General features: G+C 46.7%; 1 protein-coding gene across 1 annotated transcript; it reads left to right on the plus strand.

Annotated features, from left to right (window-relative positions):
- Positions 1-1,444: 1,444 nt before the first annotated feature.
- LOC308164692 (RAD50-interacting protein 1-like) lies at positions 1,445-13,783 on the plus strand. Its single transcript, XM_080550760.1, has 10 exons — positions 1,445-1,568; positions 1,977-2,087; positions 2,209-2,434; positions 2,718-2,855; positions 11,337-11,431; positions 11,602-11,706; positions 12,013-12,233; positions 12,709-12,889; positions 13,134-13,252; positions 13,485-13,783. Exons 1-10 carry the CDS (start codon positions 1,497-1,499, stop codon positions 13,705-13,707), a joined length of 1,491 nt encoding a protein of 496 aa, XP_080406886.1. The 5' UTR covers positions 1,445-1,496; the 3' UTR covers positions 13,708-13,783.
- The last annotated feature ends 2,869 nt before the right edge of the window (positions 13,784-16,652 follow it).

The following is a 16,652-nucleotide window of genomic DNA, read 5'->3' on the forward strand; positions in this document are numbered from 1 at the left end:
CAACATCAGGTGTATTTGGGATGTTGGCAAAAACATCATTGGCAAAACCAAACCACTCTGGTAACACTCTGGCATGCTTGTACATAGCTGCGCTAGATGGTAAGATGTTTTGTACTGAATCAGACACACACACACACACACACACAGCTGCTGTCACTGCAGACCTCGTATCCTACACACACACACACACACACACACACACACACACACACACACACACACACGCACACACACACACACAGCTGCTGTCACTGAAGACCTCGTATCCTACACACACACACACACAACTGCTGTCACTCCAGACCTCGTATCCTCCACACACACACACACACACACACACACACACACACACACACACACACACACACACACACACACACAACTGCTGTCACTGCAGACCTCGTATCCTCCACACACACACACACACACACACACACACACACACAGCTGCTGTCCCTGCAGACCTCGTATCCTCCACGTAGACACACGCACACACACACACACACACACACACACACACACACACACACACACACACACACACACACAAGTACTGGGAGGGGGGGGTTACACATGACAGGGCCGACCTGGACCATGCTGTCTATGTAGCCTTTCATTTCACATTTACATTTTTGTTATTGACAGAAGAAACCTGGTAAGCTCTCAGCTCGGCTCAGATCTGTTGTGTGAATTTAAGATTATGGGGGTTACCATGGTTACCAAGGCCCGGTATTTAAAAACTTTTAATCTGGACCCGTCGGGCTGCTTTTGAGTCGTATACGGGAAACCAGATTAAACGTTTTCAGACACTGGACACAGACCAAGCCTTGTTCTGTACATTTTCAACATATTATCTCCATGGAAACAAATGCATTTAAATCTATTTTAATCTATGTTCCAGAAACAGCCACCCAACCACCAGTACCAGCTCAGTGGCCTTGTGGTTAGAGTGTCCCTCTGCCCTGAGATCGGGAGGTTGTGAGTTCGATCCCCGGCCGAGTCGTACCACCAAAGACTATAAACATGGTACCTGATGCCTCCCTGCTTGGCGCTCAGCATTAAGGGTTGGATTGGGGGGGTAAGACCCTGCGACATACCAGCGTCATGTCCAGGGGGTGTACTTGTACATCAAGCCGCCTCACGCTACGGAAACTGGCGATAGGCTCCTCCCCCTAAGGGCCGTTAGGCTCCAGAACCATCGCTTCTCAAGGCTGCTTACTTATGTTTCAGAAACCAGGCCCAAGTATCTATGTACATAATAGTGTCTGTGTACAATATGTACATATAGTTTGTTACAGTTCTGTTAGGGAGGACGTTGTTTGTACGAACTCTGACCTATGACCTATGTGATGATGTCACGTGACATTTGACTGAGACAGAAACCGGGTCTGTTTCCTTGACGACCGTCTCTCAGTGATGACCTCATATCGGAGAAGGAGGCGCCCTCGCGCCTGGGCGAGCGGCTCACTCCGCCCCTCTCGCTGCCCATCCAGATCATGCTCCTCCCCCTCAGCAAGAGGTTCCGCTACCACTTCACTGGCAACCGGCAGACCAACTCTCTGAACAAGGTACACACACATAGACACACACACACACACACACACACACACACACACACACACACACCGACACACACACACACCGACACACACACACACACACACACACACACACACACACACACACACACACACACACACACACTCACTTACTCAGTCATACAAGGTCAGAAAGGACACTCACACACACTCCTAAATGTTATGTGTGTGTGTGTGTGTGTGTGTGTGTCTGTCTGTCTGTCTGTCTGTCTGTCTGTCTGTCTGTTCTGACCGTGTGTGTGTGTGTGTGTGTGTGTGTGTGTGTGTGTGTGTGTGTGTCTGTCTGTCTGTCTGTCTGTCTGTCTGTCTGTCTGTCTGTTCTGACCGTGTGTGTGTGTGTGTGTGTGTGTGTGTGTGTGTGTGTGTGTGTGTGTGCAGCCAGAGTGGTACCTGACCCAGGTCCTCATGTGGATGGGTAACAGCTCCGCCTTCATGGAGGAGAAGATCCAGCCCATCCTGGACCGGGCTGGCGCCAACGTCAACGCCAAGGTCAGAGGACGGCTCTAGGATAGGTGGTTCTAGAATAGATGGTTCTAGAATAGGTGGTTCTGTTAGAATAGATGGTTCTAGAATCCAGACATCTCATGCAGTTACTCCCCCCCACCACCAGGTGGAGCTGTGCCGCGGCCTGCTCACCCTGGCCACGGAGAAGCTGGCGTCCGACACCCCGCGGCTGCTCTACGACGACGCCCTCTTCTGCCACCTGGTGGACGAGGTGCTGCAGTTCGAGCGGGAGCTGCGCAGCACGCACGCCTACCCCCCCACCCTGCAGGGGGCGCTGCACATCCTGCTGGACGAGGCCGTGCTGCTGAAGTGGCTCACTGTGGAGAGGAAGAGTGAGTGGAGCGTGTCTGTGTGTGTATGTATGTATGTGTGTGTGTGTGTGTGTGTGTGTGCTTGCCAGAGGAAGAGACTGTGTGTGTGTGTGTGTGTGTGTCTGGTTTACATTTACATTTTTGGCATTTAGCCGACGTCGTAGCAGGAAGAGTAATCTAGCTCAGGCCCGGGGCCATTGGCAGTCGTCGTGCTAAAAGAAGAAAGATATATTTTTGGGGTTGTGTGTGTGTGTGTGTGGTTGTAACTGGGTGTCTGGGTGTCTGTGTGTGTGTGTGTGTGTAGTGGCGGTGGAGAAGGTGGATGCGATGCTGTCGTCTGAGGGTGCGTGGAGCTCCCAGTACAGAGACATCAGCGACATGGACGAACTGAAGGCTCCTGACTGTGCTGAGACCTTCATGACCCTCCTGCTGGTCATCACTGGTAGACACACACACACACACACACACACACACACACACACCTGTCTGTCTCTCTCTCTCTCTCTCTGTTACTGGTCATCACTGGTAGGAACACACACACCGACTTGTCTCTCTGTCTCTCTCTCTCTCTCTCTCTCTCTCTCTCTGTCTCTCTCCGCCTGTTTCTCTCTCTCTACCTCTCTCTCTCTCTCTTTCTTTTCTGACTCTTTTCGGGCACTGCCCTAAACTGGTTTAGATCCTACCTACAGGACAGAAGCTACTACTATGTCTCCATTGGCAACTTTGTGTCCGACAAATTAAAATCATGTGAGGTTCCCCAAGGATCAATCCTTGGCCCCCTTCTATTCATGTCTACATGCTTCCATTGGGATACATCATAAAAAAGAACAAAATTGCCTACCACAACTATGACATGCTGACATGGATGACACACAAATCTACATATGGCGCTTTTCCACTATCGGCCCGGCTCGGGTCGGGTCGGCTCGCTTCGGCACGCTTCGGCACGCTTTTGAACAGTTCTGGTTTTCCACTATACACAACAGACCAGGAACGAGTAGGAGGAGTAGGCGATAGTAGGCGGAGTTACGCGTCATAAAAGCGCGCCATGGTGGTGACGTATATTTTCACGAGACACAACACAGCCACAACAATAGCAACATGGAGGAACTTGAAGCTATGTATACTTTTTCCTCGGCATGTGGTATATTATTAACCGTGATTTTTTTGGGAGAGAAAGAGAAAGAGAGAGAGGAAGCTATGTACACATAATAAAGTCATGTTTTTTGAACCCTTAAAACCACTGCCTTCACTTGTCTGCTTTATGAACTGTAGTATCATTGTGTGCCGTGTTATTTACGGACAAACACGGTGCCCGGAGGCACCCTTTGCGGGTTAATAACTTCGGTTTACCGTGGGTTAGGATAACAACTCAAACGTGTCCGGATAGGGGAGAGGACAGGGAATCCAAAACCATTTGAATGGTGTCGATACGACACTGCTATCACGGTCGACACAGCGCGGAGCGAATTCCCTGTTTAAACTTTTCTCTCCCCCCGCTGTCAAAGGGAGTTTCAATCAGCTGGCGCGGTGCTGCGAGCAGCAGCAGGTGAACTCCCGGTTCATTGAGTTTACGGTTAAAAGCATAACTTCTCGGGGTGTAAAGCACTCTCTCTATTTCGGGCTAAACTGTGCAGTGTAGCCGGCGTCCTGGTTCCTCCAGCAACCGGACACTTCCATAAATAACAACAAATATGTAATATGTAAATATGTATAATACCACGTTCATTGATAAAATGATGCCAGGGATGGAAAGGGGTGATGGCAGTTTTAGAAGGGGGATGATGAAGCTCTGGACTATGGAACGGCACAGCACAGCACAACGGGGGGAAATGCGATAAGAATTATGTCAAAATGCAGCGCCATCATGCACAGATCAGCCTTAATGCATGTAACGTTAGATATATAACGTTATACAGGGAGCGATGTATTTCTACAGAAAGGCTGATAGATTGTAGAATCTTCTTGTTGGTAAAACGATGGAATCAATCTATTGAGGATTGTGATCTTAAATGCGTTGTGTCATCTCAGGATAGATTAGGTGCACAGCATACACGATTTGACAAGGAAATAGGATGTTCAACACGGGTCGGAATCTCTGTACTTGATTTAATAAGACAGTCAGCGAATGGTCCATCAGCACAGTATCTCAGCATCGGCATTCAATGACCATTCCACGACATCATTATGACATACAGACAGGCTGATAGATACGAGTGCAGCGCTGTCTTGCTGGTAGTCAAATATATTTATTTATACAGCATATGGATGTTACGTGCCTGTTAGCCTACTTGCCGCTTTCAGTTCTAGTAGATTTGTAGTTTAGATCTCGCAACCAGGGATTGGGAAGCGATGTATTTCTACGAAAAGGCTGACTGACGCGGGGCTCCAATCTCTGCGTTTATAGAGTGCTCCGGTGTCTTGCTGGTAGTCAAATATATGTATTTATATATACAGCATATGGATGTTACGTGCCTGTTACCTGCCGATTTCAGTTCTAGTAGTTTAGATCTCGCAACCAGGGAAACGCCGACAAGACGCGAATCTACCGGCATTTGACTCATGAGTGAACGGCGAAAATGGCTGGACGGCACAGCTTGGGATTCCATTGAAGTTACAGGGAACTATGTGTGAAAGAGACTTAAATGTTGAAATAACAGTAATACAATGTTCATTGATAAAATAGCAGGGATGGAAAGGGGAGATGGCAGTTTTAGAAGGGGGATGATGAAGCTCTGGACTGAGGGACAGCATAGGCACAGCACATCGCCATAATAGCGATGTTTTGGTTATGCTTGTTGTAAATAAAAGTTCTATGATGCTTCCTGCTTCTGAGTAGATTAGACGTGTTTCTCCCTCGCTCCTCTCATACCACTGCTTTCCTGCTTTTTTCTTGCTTCTTTTTTATAGTTTTAACACTTTTTTAATATAGCTTTTATTTCTACGATGCCTGCTATCTGTCAAGGTTGTGTGGATCTTTCAAAGAGAGTAGACTTATTGGAATATACTCTCCAGGGGCGACTCTCCGCACTCGAGAATCGCTACGCTAATGGTTCTCCACCCACGCAAGCCTCAAAATTCACACTTCCCAAAGCTAACGAGGCAGGTGACAGCTGCAAAATTCACTGGACAGATGAAATATCCCCCGAAACTACTGAAAAGCAGCCAACTGAAGTCCTCGTTAGCACCGTTAGCATCATTAGCAACAGGTAGGCCCGAGCCATGGGCTTGCATGACTAAACAGAGCCGAGATAGGAGTCTGAGACACCGGCCCGCAGAGCAGCGAGCTGGCATGACTCCCAAGGCCCGAGATAAGAACATCAGAGTCACGCCAAGATTTCCCAGGCCTGGGAATCACGTGACTCCCCGGCCCCCCCCCGGTGACTCCCCGGCCCGCAGACACGAGTTCAAGGTCACCCCCTCCTTCTTCTACTTCTCTGTGTGACATGCAGCGGATGAAACAGACTTCACCTCCAAAAGATACTTTGTTGATTGGAGACTCGGCGATCAGAAACGTAAGAGGTAAAAAATTACATATCCACTGTCTTCCTAACCTAACGGTCTCAGAAATAACAAAAGATTTGGAAGAAACACTGTCTAAAAACCCAGACACAAAGCGTCTTGTATTACGGTGGACAAACCGATTCACGTAAAATGGGCTCAGTAGACTTGAGACGTGATTTCATGGAACTTTTCAATAGACTTGACAAGCTTAAGATTGAGACATTCATCTGTGGACCGCTACCCACTGTTGACAGAGGTAACCTGGAATTCAGCCGGCTCCTAAGCCTTAACACGTACTGTTAACTTAAAAGGCTGAAATTCATTGACCACTGGAACATATTCTGGAGGCAGAGAGACCTATTCAAAAGAGATGGCCTCCACTTAAACAGATCGGGAGAATACCATTTAATGAACAACATACTCTTCAACCTCATAAACTCTGCTCCCCCTTCCCTCGATGCTCTTAAACCAACTGAAAGGCCTACAGCGCAGGATTCTTCAGACTCAGCACAGGCAGCTGAACTGCTCACAGTGGATAAACTCTCCCCACAGTCCTGCGACTCATCACAGCCTACAGTAAAGGGCCCTCCAAACTCATCACAGCTGGCTGAAGTGCGTGCTGCAGATGACTTATCCCCATCGCAATTGCCGAAACTGCGCTCCACAGTCGACAGGGCAAAACGAATCATTAGCCAACTCGTTGAACCCCCACTAAGGCGACGGTCCAGCCCCTTTTCTCTCCCCCCACCCTCCCTCCCTGCCCCCAAACCACTCTACCCCAAACTCCCAGAGACACTCATCCACTGAGTCCACTGAGCTCTCCTTCCTCCAACTCACGCCGTTCCTGCCTTTCTCAGCTAGGTTAGAGAAAATGGTGAAGACAGGAGTAGAGCTCACCCGAAAGCTGCTCCATCTCTCCATTCTACAACACCTGGCCCCACACTCCCTGCGACGCCAGCCTCATCAACAATGCCAGCCTCATCAACAATACCCATCGCCCCACCCCGACGCCACAGGATGCTATCTACAACACCCATCCCCCTCCCCCGGATGACACCCATAATCAGTTGATGCTCTAACAGTCCCTGCTTCCATAGAGTTGATACCATTGACATTCCTGATATAAAGCTGGGACTCTCAACTCTTGCTATCCCTGTTCATATCAGTAACAGAACAGTTAATTGCAAGTCTGAATGCTTTATACACCCCTCAAATTGAATTTCTATACCCTGCCACACACAGCGACCAAACACAAAACCACTCAAGCTAGCACTTTTCAATGCCAGATCCTTAGCTAATAAGTCTCTCTTAATCAACGACTTGATTAGCTCCTATGAACTAGATTTCTTATTTATCACTGAGACCTGGTTAGATAAAGATAACAAGACACCAATTCTTATTGAGTCAGCACCCCCCAATTTTAGAACCTTAGATGTCATTAGATCCCACAAAAAAGGTGGTGGAATCGCCTCTTTCTTCCGAGACAGTTTTAACTGCAAACAGAAATCCTTCGGGGAATTTTTATCATTTGAATATCTTATTATAATGAATTATTTTTATAATTTTATACAGACCACCCCAATACTCTACTAGCTTCTTTAATGAACTTACAGAGCTTCTCTCCATCATTACTACTGAATTTAATGGTCTGATCATTGCTGGTGATTTCAATATTCATGTAGATAACTCAGAGGACAACAAAGCCAAAGAACTCTCTGTTCTGTTAGATGTTTTTGAACTTCAACAACATGTGAACCTCCCTAATCATAATCGAGGTCACACTCTGGACCTTATCATCACCAAAGGCCTAGATATTTCAAATGTTGTTGTAACTGACATTGCCCTGTCTGACCACTGTTGCATATTCTTTGACGTATCTATCTTTCCTGTTATTCAAACTATGTCTAAAACTATTTCCAAACGATATATCAATGAAAAGACCAGTGCACTGTTCACACAGGCCTTTTCCCTAGCCCCCCCCGCAAACTTCTATTCCAAATGTAAATGACCTGTAAATGACCTTCTACACGATTTCAACTTAAAAATCACAAAAAACCATTGATGATATTGCACCCATTAGATCCAAATGCATCTCTGGTAAGCAAAAAGCTCACTGGAGAACTGCCCCATCCGTAAAGACCCAAAAAAGAGAATGTCGTAAAGCAGAGCGCAGATGGAGAAAAACAAACCTTCAAGTCCACTATGATATCTATAAAGAGAATCTTCAGAACTATAACTTAGAAATAAGAAGTGCCAGGCAATCATTTTTCTCTAAGATCATAAACAATAACATCAATAATGCCCGCATCCTTTTCAGAACTGTTGACAGACTAACAAATCCCCCAACACCCATTGCTCAGGAATTTCACTCAACTAGTAAATGCAATGAGCTTGCATCCTTTTTTAACAATAAAATAGAAACCATTAGACAAGGCATTAGGTCTTCTGTGTCAGGCATGAAAAACATGTCCCCATTAACAACCCCAAATAGGGCGGACATAACAACCATGTCACAATTTAACACCATTGATTACAAGACCCTAGATAAAATCATGTCACGTCTTAAACCATCCACCTGTGCCCTTGATGTCCTGCCAACAAGCTTTTTAAAAAACATATTTAGCTGCATGGCAGGCGAACTAATACAAATAATTAACACCTCCCTTTCATCAGGAATCTTCCCTGAAGCCCTGAAAACTGCAGTTATTAAGCCTCTACTAAAAAAGAACGGCCTAGACCCATTTGTACTAAACAACTACAGACCCATATCAAACCTTCCCTGTACAGGAAAAATTATTGAAATGGTTGCCCACGAACAACTTATTACTTATTACAGCAATTATTTGACCCTAAATGATCTCTTTGATGACTTTCAATCAGGCTTTCGCCCCCTACATAGCACTGAAACGGCCCTTATTAAGGTCCTTAATGACATTCGCGTAAACACAGACTCCGGGAAAATCTCAGTTTTGATACTACTAGATCTTAGTGCTGCCTTTGACACTGTGGACCATGACATTCTGGATTCTTAATAGGACTGGTTGTTAAAATCCCTAAATAATCAGGGATTTTAACAACCAGTACCTGGGTAGGACTTTCGGGCACTGCCCTAAACTGGTTTAGATCCTACCTACAGGACAGAAGCTACTATGTCTCCATTGGCAACTTTGTATCTGACCAAATTAAAATGACATGTGGGGTTCCCCAAGGGTCAATCCTTGGCCCCCTTCTATTCAATCTCTACATGCTTCCATTGGGACACATCATAAAAAAGAACAAAATTGCCTACCACAACTATGCGGATGACACTCAAATCTACATAGCCCTCTCACCGAACGACTATCGTCCCATTGACAATCTCTGTAATTGCATTGAGCAAATAAATGCCTGGATGACACAAAACTTCCTCCAACTAAACAAGGACAAAACAGAGATAATTGTATTCGGTGCACCTGACAAAAGATCGAAAGTCAGTGCAAAATTTGATTCTCTCTCTCTTCACACTAAAAAACAGGTCAGAAATCTTGGTGTAATTCTAGACTCCGATCTAAACTTCAACAGCCACATAAACTCAATAACTAAATCAGCCTACTATCACCTGAAAAACATAACAAGAATGAGAGGTTTCATGTCCAAGCAAGACCTTGAAAAACTCATCCATGCATTTGTTTCGAGTAGACTTGATTATTGTAATGGTCTACTAACAAGCCTATCTAAAGGAGCTGTTCGTAAATTGCAGCTCATCCAAAACGCCGCTGCTAGGGTCCCAACAAAAACAAAGAAATGTGAACACATTACACCAATCCTGAGATCCCTGCACTGGCTACCAGTCTCTCAGAGAATTGAATTCAAAATCCTCCTAATTACATACAAATCACAAAATGGTCTTGGACCAAAATACATATCAGATCTCCTCCCACCCTATATTCCCGCAAGGTCCCTAAGGTCAGCTGAGACAAATCAGCTAATAATTCCAAGAGTAAAAACAAAACACGGTGCAGCAGCTTTCAGTCACACTGCTGCATGCTCCTGGAACAAACTCCCTGAAGAAATCAAACAGGATATATACAGAGAGGGAGATAAATATTTGTACACCATACTACGTATCGCGGCTTTAAAGCAAATCACACGTAAATGGTTGGACTTAAACCCACCATCCGTTAATAATTGGAAAAAAACTGTTGAAGACATAAAAGAAATGGAAAGAATTACTTGCAAAGTGGGAGGCCGTGAAGAGCAATTCACTATGAACTGGAGTAAATGGACCGAATGAATGAGTAGGAAGGAAGCCCCCCCCCCTCCCCCCTCCCCGATCCCACCCCTCCCACCCCCCTCCCTTTGTCTCTTACTTTTCTATTTCTATCCCTATAATTTCTCTCTTCTTTTTCTATATTTTCTCTCTAGTCTCTATTCTTTATTTTCTTTATTTCTTGTTCTCTCTATAAAAAATAAAAAAACAAACAAAAATGATGCAGGATGAACTTAAACAAGTGAAGAAAACTTGTAAAATGTGTGAAATGAACTTGTGAAATGTAATGTAAAGTCCTGCAATAAAGTATAAAAAAAAATAAAAAAAAATCAAACAGGCCCAAACCCTTAAAATATTTAAATCTAAGCTAAAAACCTTCATGTTTTGCACCAGTTATGATTAAACACAAACACTTCTATCAATGTCTTTTTTCCATTAACTATTGTCTTTTTAAATGTTTTATCTATTTACTTCTTATATTTGCTTTTATTCATTGTAATTTTTATTTTTCTTATGCTCCTCTTGCTGTATTTTTAAATAATGCATGTAAAGCACTTTGAATTGCCCCTGTTGTATGAAATGTGCTATACAAATAAACTTGCCTTGCCTTGCCTTGCCATTGAAATGACATTAAACTAAGATAATACGATGGTTATCATATTTTTTCAAATCTTTATTAATACGTTATTACAGAAACTGTAAGTGACATTTTCCTAGAGCGAAATCTGTTGTGGTATTTAAAAATGGCGGTTAGTGATGAAATCTATGAACATGGGATGACGATTTCCATTGACCAATCAACGGTGTGCAGCGTCACACGTCACACGCAGCCTGGCAAAAAGGTTCCGGGTCTCAAAAAAGGTTCCTGCCATCGATAGGTAGCTAAAGAAGCGACCCGACCCGACCCGACCCGACCCAGGCCGACAAATGGAAAAGCGCCAAAGAAGCAGGCCAGCCCGGGCTGACCCGGGTCAGCCCTCTAGTGGAAAAGCCCCAATAGTTGTATGAAATGTGCTATACAAATAAACTTGCTTTGCCTTTCTCTCTCTGTCCCTCTCTCTACCTCTCTCTCTGTCCCTCTCTCTCTGTCCCTCTCTCTCTCTCTCTTTCTACCTCTCTCTCTCTCTTTCTACCTCTCTCTCTCCCTACCTGTCTGTCTCCCCCCTCCAGACAGGTACCGGTCCCTCCCGTCCCCGCGGGCCCAGCTGAGCTTCCTGGCGCTGCAGCGAGAACTGGTGGACGACTTCCGGATCCGTCTGACCCAGGTGACCCCTGACCCTAACTCTGACCCTAACTCTGACCCTAACCCCTGACCCTAACCCTCTGACCTCTAACCCTAGGTTACTAGACCCTCTATCTAACCGTACTATCCTCTGACCCTCTGACCCCGACCCTAACCCTAACCCTAACCCTCTGACCCCTGCCCCTCTGACAGGTGATGAAGGAGGAGTCTCGCTGTCCGCTGGGCGCTCGCTACGGCGCCGTGCTGAATGCTGCCAACTACATCAGCACCGTGCTGGGGGACTGGGGGGACAACGTGGTGAGAACGCTTTATTGGGACACAGCCTCCCTATGCAGGGTTAGGGGTTAAAGGGCCAGACTGCGTGGCCTTAATTGATGCACTCTCTAAGTCTCTAAGTTCCCTTTCAAACGCACCTTAATGGATATTTATTTCTTTTATTTATTCGAGAGAATATTTATTTTGATTTCCTTTTCAGAAAATGTTTACTTTTTTTATTAGTAGGTTGCAGCAGTGTTGATGCTCCTCTCCCTTCCTCTCCCCCCCCTCCCCACCCCTCCTCTCCCCCCTCCCCTCCCCTCCTCTCCCCCCTCCCCACCCCTCCAGTTCTTCCTGCAGCTGCAGCAGGCTGCGGTGTCCCTGGGGGAGGAGGAGGTGCTGGGGGTGCTGGGGGTGCTGGAGGTGGGCCGCCTGGCCTCCCTGGAGGGGTCTCTGTTCGAGGGTCTGCTGGGTCTGCTGGAGAGGCTGAGGGGCGACATGGTGGGGCGGCTACTGGACGCCGTCATGAGAGAAGTGAAGGAGAAGAGCCAGCCCTACTGCAGGGACAGGTGAGGGGGGGTAGGGGTGTGGGTGTGGGTGTGGGTGTGGGTGTGGGTGTGGGTGGGTCGGTCAAGATGTTTTCTGTAGAAGCTCATCCTGTTGGCTACTGCTGCAGTACTTACAGGAGTTGGACACGAGTGCGTTTGTACATTTGCTCTGAGAGCGCCGGAGCACACACTGGGTTCAAAGTCATAAACGGGACCAAGTCATTTGTTTGGACAAGAGGCATTCCATGAGCGCTGATCAGATTCCACAGCGAATTTACGAACGCAGGCAATTTCTGTCTGGGAGGGAGGAGGGGGGGTACTGGTAGTGGTTACGGTTATGAATATTAGGTTAGGGTTAGGGTTAGGTTTATTCATTTGATTGATAATGATAATAATAACTTTTATTTGTATAGCACTTTTCCTGCAAACGTTGTTGATAAGACAATTTTACCTGATGTAAACCCTCTGTATTCCCTCCCCCTCCGCCCCCCCTCAGATGGCTGTCCCTGCCCTCCCAGAGCGACCAGGCCACCATGTCTCTGTCCAGCTCCGCGTGTCCCATGATGCTCTGCCTGAGGGACCACCTGCTCCGCCTGCAGGAGCTGCTCTGCCTGCCGCTCTTCCACTCCGCCTGGCAGGGCCTGGCCGACCGCCTGGACCTCTACCTCTACCAGGACGTAAGACTGTCTGTCTGTCTGTCTGACTGTCTGTCGGTCTGCGTCTGGAGATTACATTTTACATTGACATTGACATTTTTGGCATTTAGCAGACGCCTTATTCCAAAGCGACTTACAATCGATACATTTGATTAAGCAAGTGAGCAAGTGAGATGTCTGTCTGGGAGTGTCAGCGTGATGCACCTTGTGACACACCTCATTAATTGTGTGTGTGTGTGTGTGTGTGTGTGTGTGTGTGTCTCAGGTGATCCTGTACAACCATTTCAACGAGGGCGGGGCAGCCCAACTGCAGTTTGACATGACCAGGAACCTGTTCCCTCTGTTTGGACACTACTGCAAGAGACCCGAGAACTTCTTCAAACAGTGAGTGTCTTTCTGTCTCTCTCTCTCTATCTCTCTCTCTGTCTCTCTCTCTGTCTCTTTCTCTCTGTGCCTCTCTCTGTCTGTCTCTTTCTTTCTCTCTGTGCCTCTCTCTGTCTGTCTCTCTCTCTGTCTCTCTCTCTCTCTCTGTCTCTCTCTCTCTGTGTATCACCATGCCCCCCCCCCAAGTGTATAGAAGGCCTTATCTGTCTTTCTCTCCCCTCCTCCCCTCCAGTGTGAAGGAGGCCTGCATCCTGCTCTGTCTGAACGTGGGTTCCGCCCTGCTGCTGCGTGACGTGCTGAGGCAGGGGGGGGGGGGGGAGGAGGAGGGGGACACCCCCCAGGGACAGCAGCAGCCCTCCCCCGTGGCGGCCCTCAACGAGCTGGGGGTGTTCCGCCTCGCACCCTGCGACGTCCTCATCCTGCTCAACCTCCGCGCCTCCTGGCCCGGCCAGTGACCGGGGTCAGAGGTCAGGGGTCACAGGGGGTCACAGGGACCAGGAAGAGGAAGGCCCACAGCTCCCTCACACCCGATTGGACCAGACCAGGTAGGACCACTGGACCACAACGACCAATGGGAACAGGCCCTGCTGACTGGACTAGAGACTGTCTGGAGTCAACAAGCTGTTTCTCCCTGGTGGACCGACCCTCCCGTGGCTGTCTGTGTGTTGCCATGGAGATCTGGTACACACACACACACAGGACGAAGTGCTGGATTGAACGGTTCTTCAGAGGAGTGGACTTCTCCTCCCTCCCTCCTTACCTCTCTCCCTCCCTCCCACCTCTCTCCCTCTTTACCTCTCTCCCTCCCTCCTACCTCTCTCCCTCCCTCCCACCTCTCTCTCTCCCTTCTTACCTCTTCCCTCCCACCTCTCTCCCTCCCTTCTTACCTCTTCCCTCCCACCTCTCTCCCTCCCTTCTTACCTCTTCCCTCCCACCTCTCTCCCTCCCTTCTTACCTCTTCCTTCCCCCCCCTCCCTCCTTTATCCTCTCCTCCCCTCCTCCCTCCCTCCCGCCCAGTACCAGAGCTAGGAGACCGTACCACTGCTGTTTTAAGCGGTGTGATGTGTTTGATAACAGGACATCTGTACCGTGTGTTCATGTGTTAGCTGGCCGTTTTAAGTGTATGTAAACATTTGTAAAGAATGAAATTACAAATACAAATTATTTAAATCTGAAAAGTTTTAATTTCTTTCATTCCTTAAGTGTTCTGAGGATACATTGGATACACACTCACAACTGTCACACACACTGTTCGAACAGGCTGTGGTTTGGGGTGGCTGGGATCTTTGATGACACCGTTTGTCGTATATATCCTGGATGGAGGGAAACTCACATCCAGTGATGCGCTCGGCTGTCCGCACCACCCTCTGTAGCGCTCTGCGGTTGAGGGCAGTGCAGCTGCCATGCTAGGCAGTGATGCACCCAGTCAGGATGCTTTCAGTTGTGCCTCTGTAGAAGGCCCGCAGGGTCTCAGACCCCATGCCAAACTTTTTCAACCACCTGAGGTGAAAGAGGCGCTGCTGTGCCTTTTTCCCACCTGTCTGGTATGCACGTCCCAGGTGAAAAGTATTTGGTAGACGGAAGTATTGTTCTTCTCACACAAACATAAGATGCAAGTTCTGTATGGAAGCATATAGTGGACTTAATTCAAATGTTAATACAATTTGAGATTGCAATTGCATGTTCCACTTTTGCATGCATTCTTTCAGTCAATATTCAAATTCAAATGCAATCATATGATTTTCATTTTCATTTTCATGTACCTGGTATGCACATTCGCTGTCAATATTAAAATGATACTGAAGAATCTTCTTGTCGGTAAAATGATGGAATGGATCAATCTATTGAGGATTCGTGATCTTACATGCGTTGTGTCATCTCAGATAGATTAGGTGTGCAGCATACATGATTGACAAGAAAGAGAATATTCCAAACACGGGTCCAATGAGTACTTAACAGATTTTATTAAGCCCACAGCAGAGTAACTTCGTCAGTAAAGTACAAGCATATGAACAATCACCCTCTGGCCCAGGATGGTTTAAATACCCTGGGAGTCAGATACCGGTAAGCCTTGGAACACCGTGCCACATCGTAATAATCAACATCAGTCAGCCTGACGCCAGCCCGCAAGACACCCAAGGCCGGTGTCTGTACCGACTGCCAGTCAGGCTGCCCGATGCAGAGACCATCTTCTAAACATGACAGACAACAGCTGAACGGTGTGATAGAGCAATGACACACAGATTTATATTATAAAGAGATCCCACTAAAACCTAACAGTGAAATACTATCAGAGCTAACAATACTGCAAAGCCATTTGACATTTCATTTTCAAAATCATGCGCTGCTTTGTAACTGACAAAATTCAAAAGTTCATTCTAAAGTGAAAATTACTATGCAATCCCACAATAGCATTTTCATTTTCCTCTTTTGCCTGCATTATTTGAGTCAATATGACAATTGTAATGCAATAATGTGATTAGCGTTTGCATTTCCATGTTCTAGTAAACACATGCTGACAAAATTCAAACGTTGACCATTTCATGCAATAATGGCATTCATCAGAGCAATTGCGCGTCATCTCCCTGTCATCAGAATGATCACGCCCCTTTTTGGGTGATAGAAGTGTAGAAGTTTGACTGGCGGTCAATGGGAATTTCCGTTGCCGTGTAAATCCCCAGACTGCCCAAATCCGATGGCCAGTCAGGCAAACAATTACCGTATATAGTGTCGTTGCCGATCAATGATCGACGTCGTTATATGGATGTGTCCTTTCAGTCTGCCTCCATCCATGTGGATGAACCACCCGACCCAAAGGCCTGAGGTGTTGTAGGAGGTAAGAATATGATTTAGGGGGTATTTAGTATAACAGGCTAATGGGTTTATTGTGAGTTTACTTTGATTGTTTGTTTATTGCCTAGATCACCGTATTGAGAAGTCATATGGTTATGGGGGGTGATATTGCAAGGTAATTTAAGCACCTGCGCACCTTGCATGGCGGTAGTGGAGAGAGAGGGGAGCGATGTATTTTTGTTGACCGCGTAAATCAAATGAAGAACAACAAATGCCTGATGACAGGAGATGACGTATGACTGCTCTGATGAATCAACCCCTATTTCATTAATTTTCTCTATATAACGACGTCGATCATTGATCGGCAATGACACTATATAATAGTTTGCCTAACTGGCCATCGGATTTGGGCTCCTAATATCTAAAAAGCACTACGGTTTTCTTATTTTATCGGATTAAAGTAGCAAAGACCAGAAATGTCCATTGACCGCCAGTCAAACTTCTACACTTCTATCACCCAAAAAGGGGCGTGGACATGACGGGAGCCAAAGTACCCGGATGCGTTGCTCTGATGAATTGCATGAACACGCTTAGGCCTATAGGCTAA

The sequence above is a fragment of the Nansenia antarctica genome (assembly GCF_963989245.1).
Source record: "Nansenia antarctica genome assembly, contig: SUPER_8_unloc_1, whole genome shotgun sequence".
NCBI classification, from domain to species: domain Eukaryota; kingdom Metazoa; phylum Chordata; class Actinopteri; order Argentiniformes; family Microstomatidae; genus Nansenia; species Nansenia antarctica.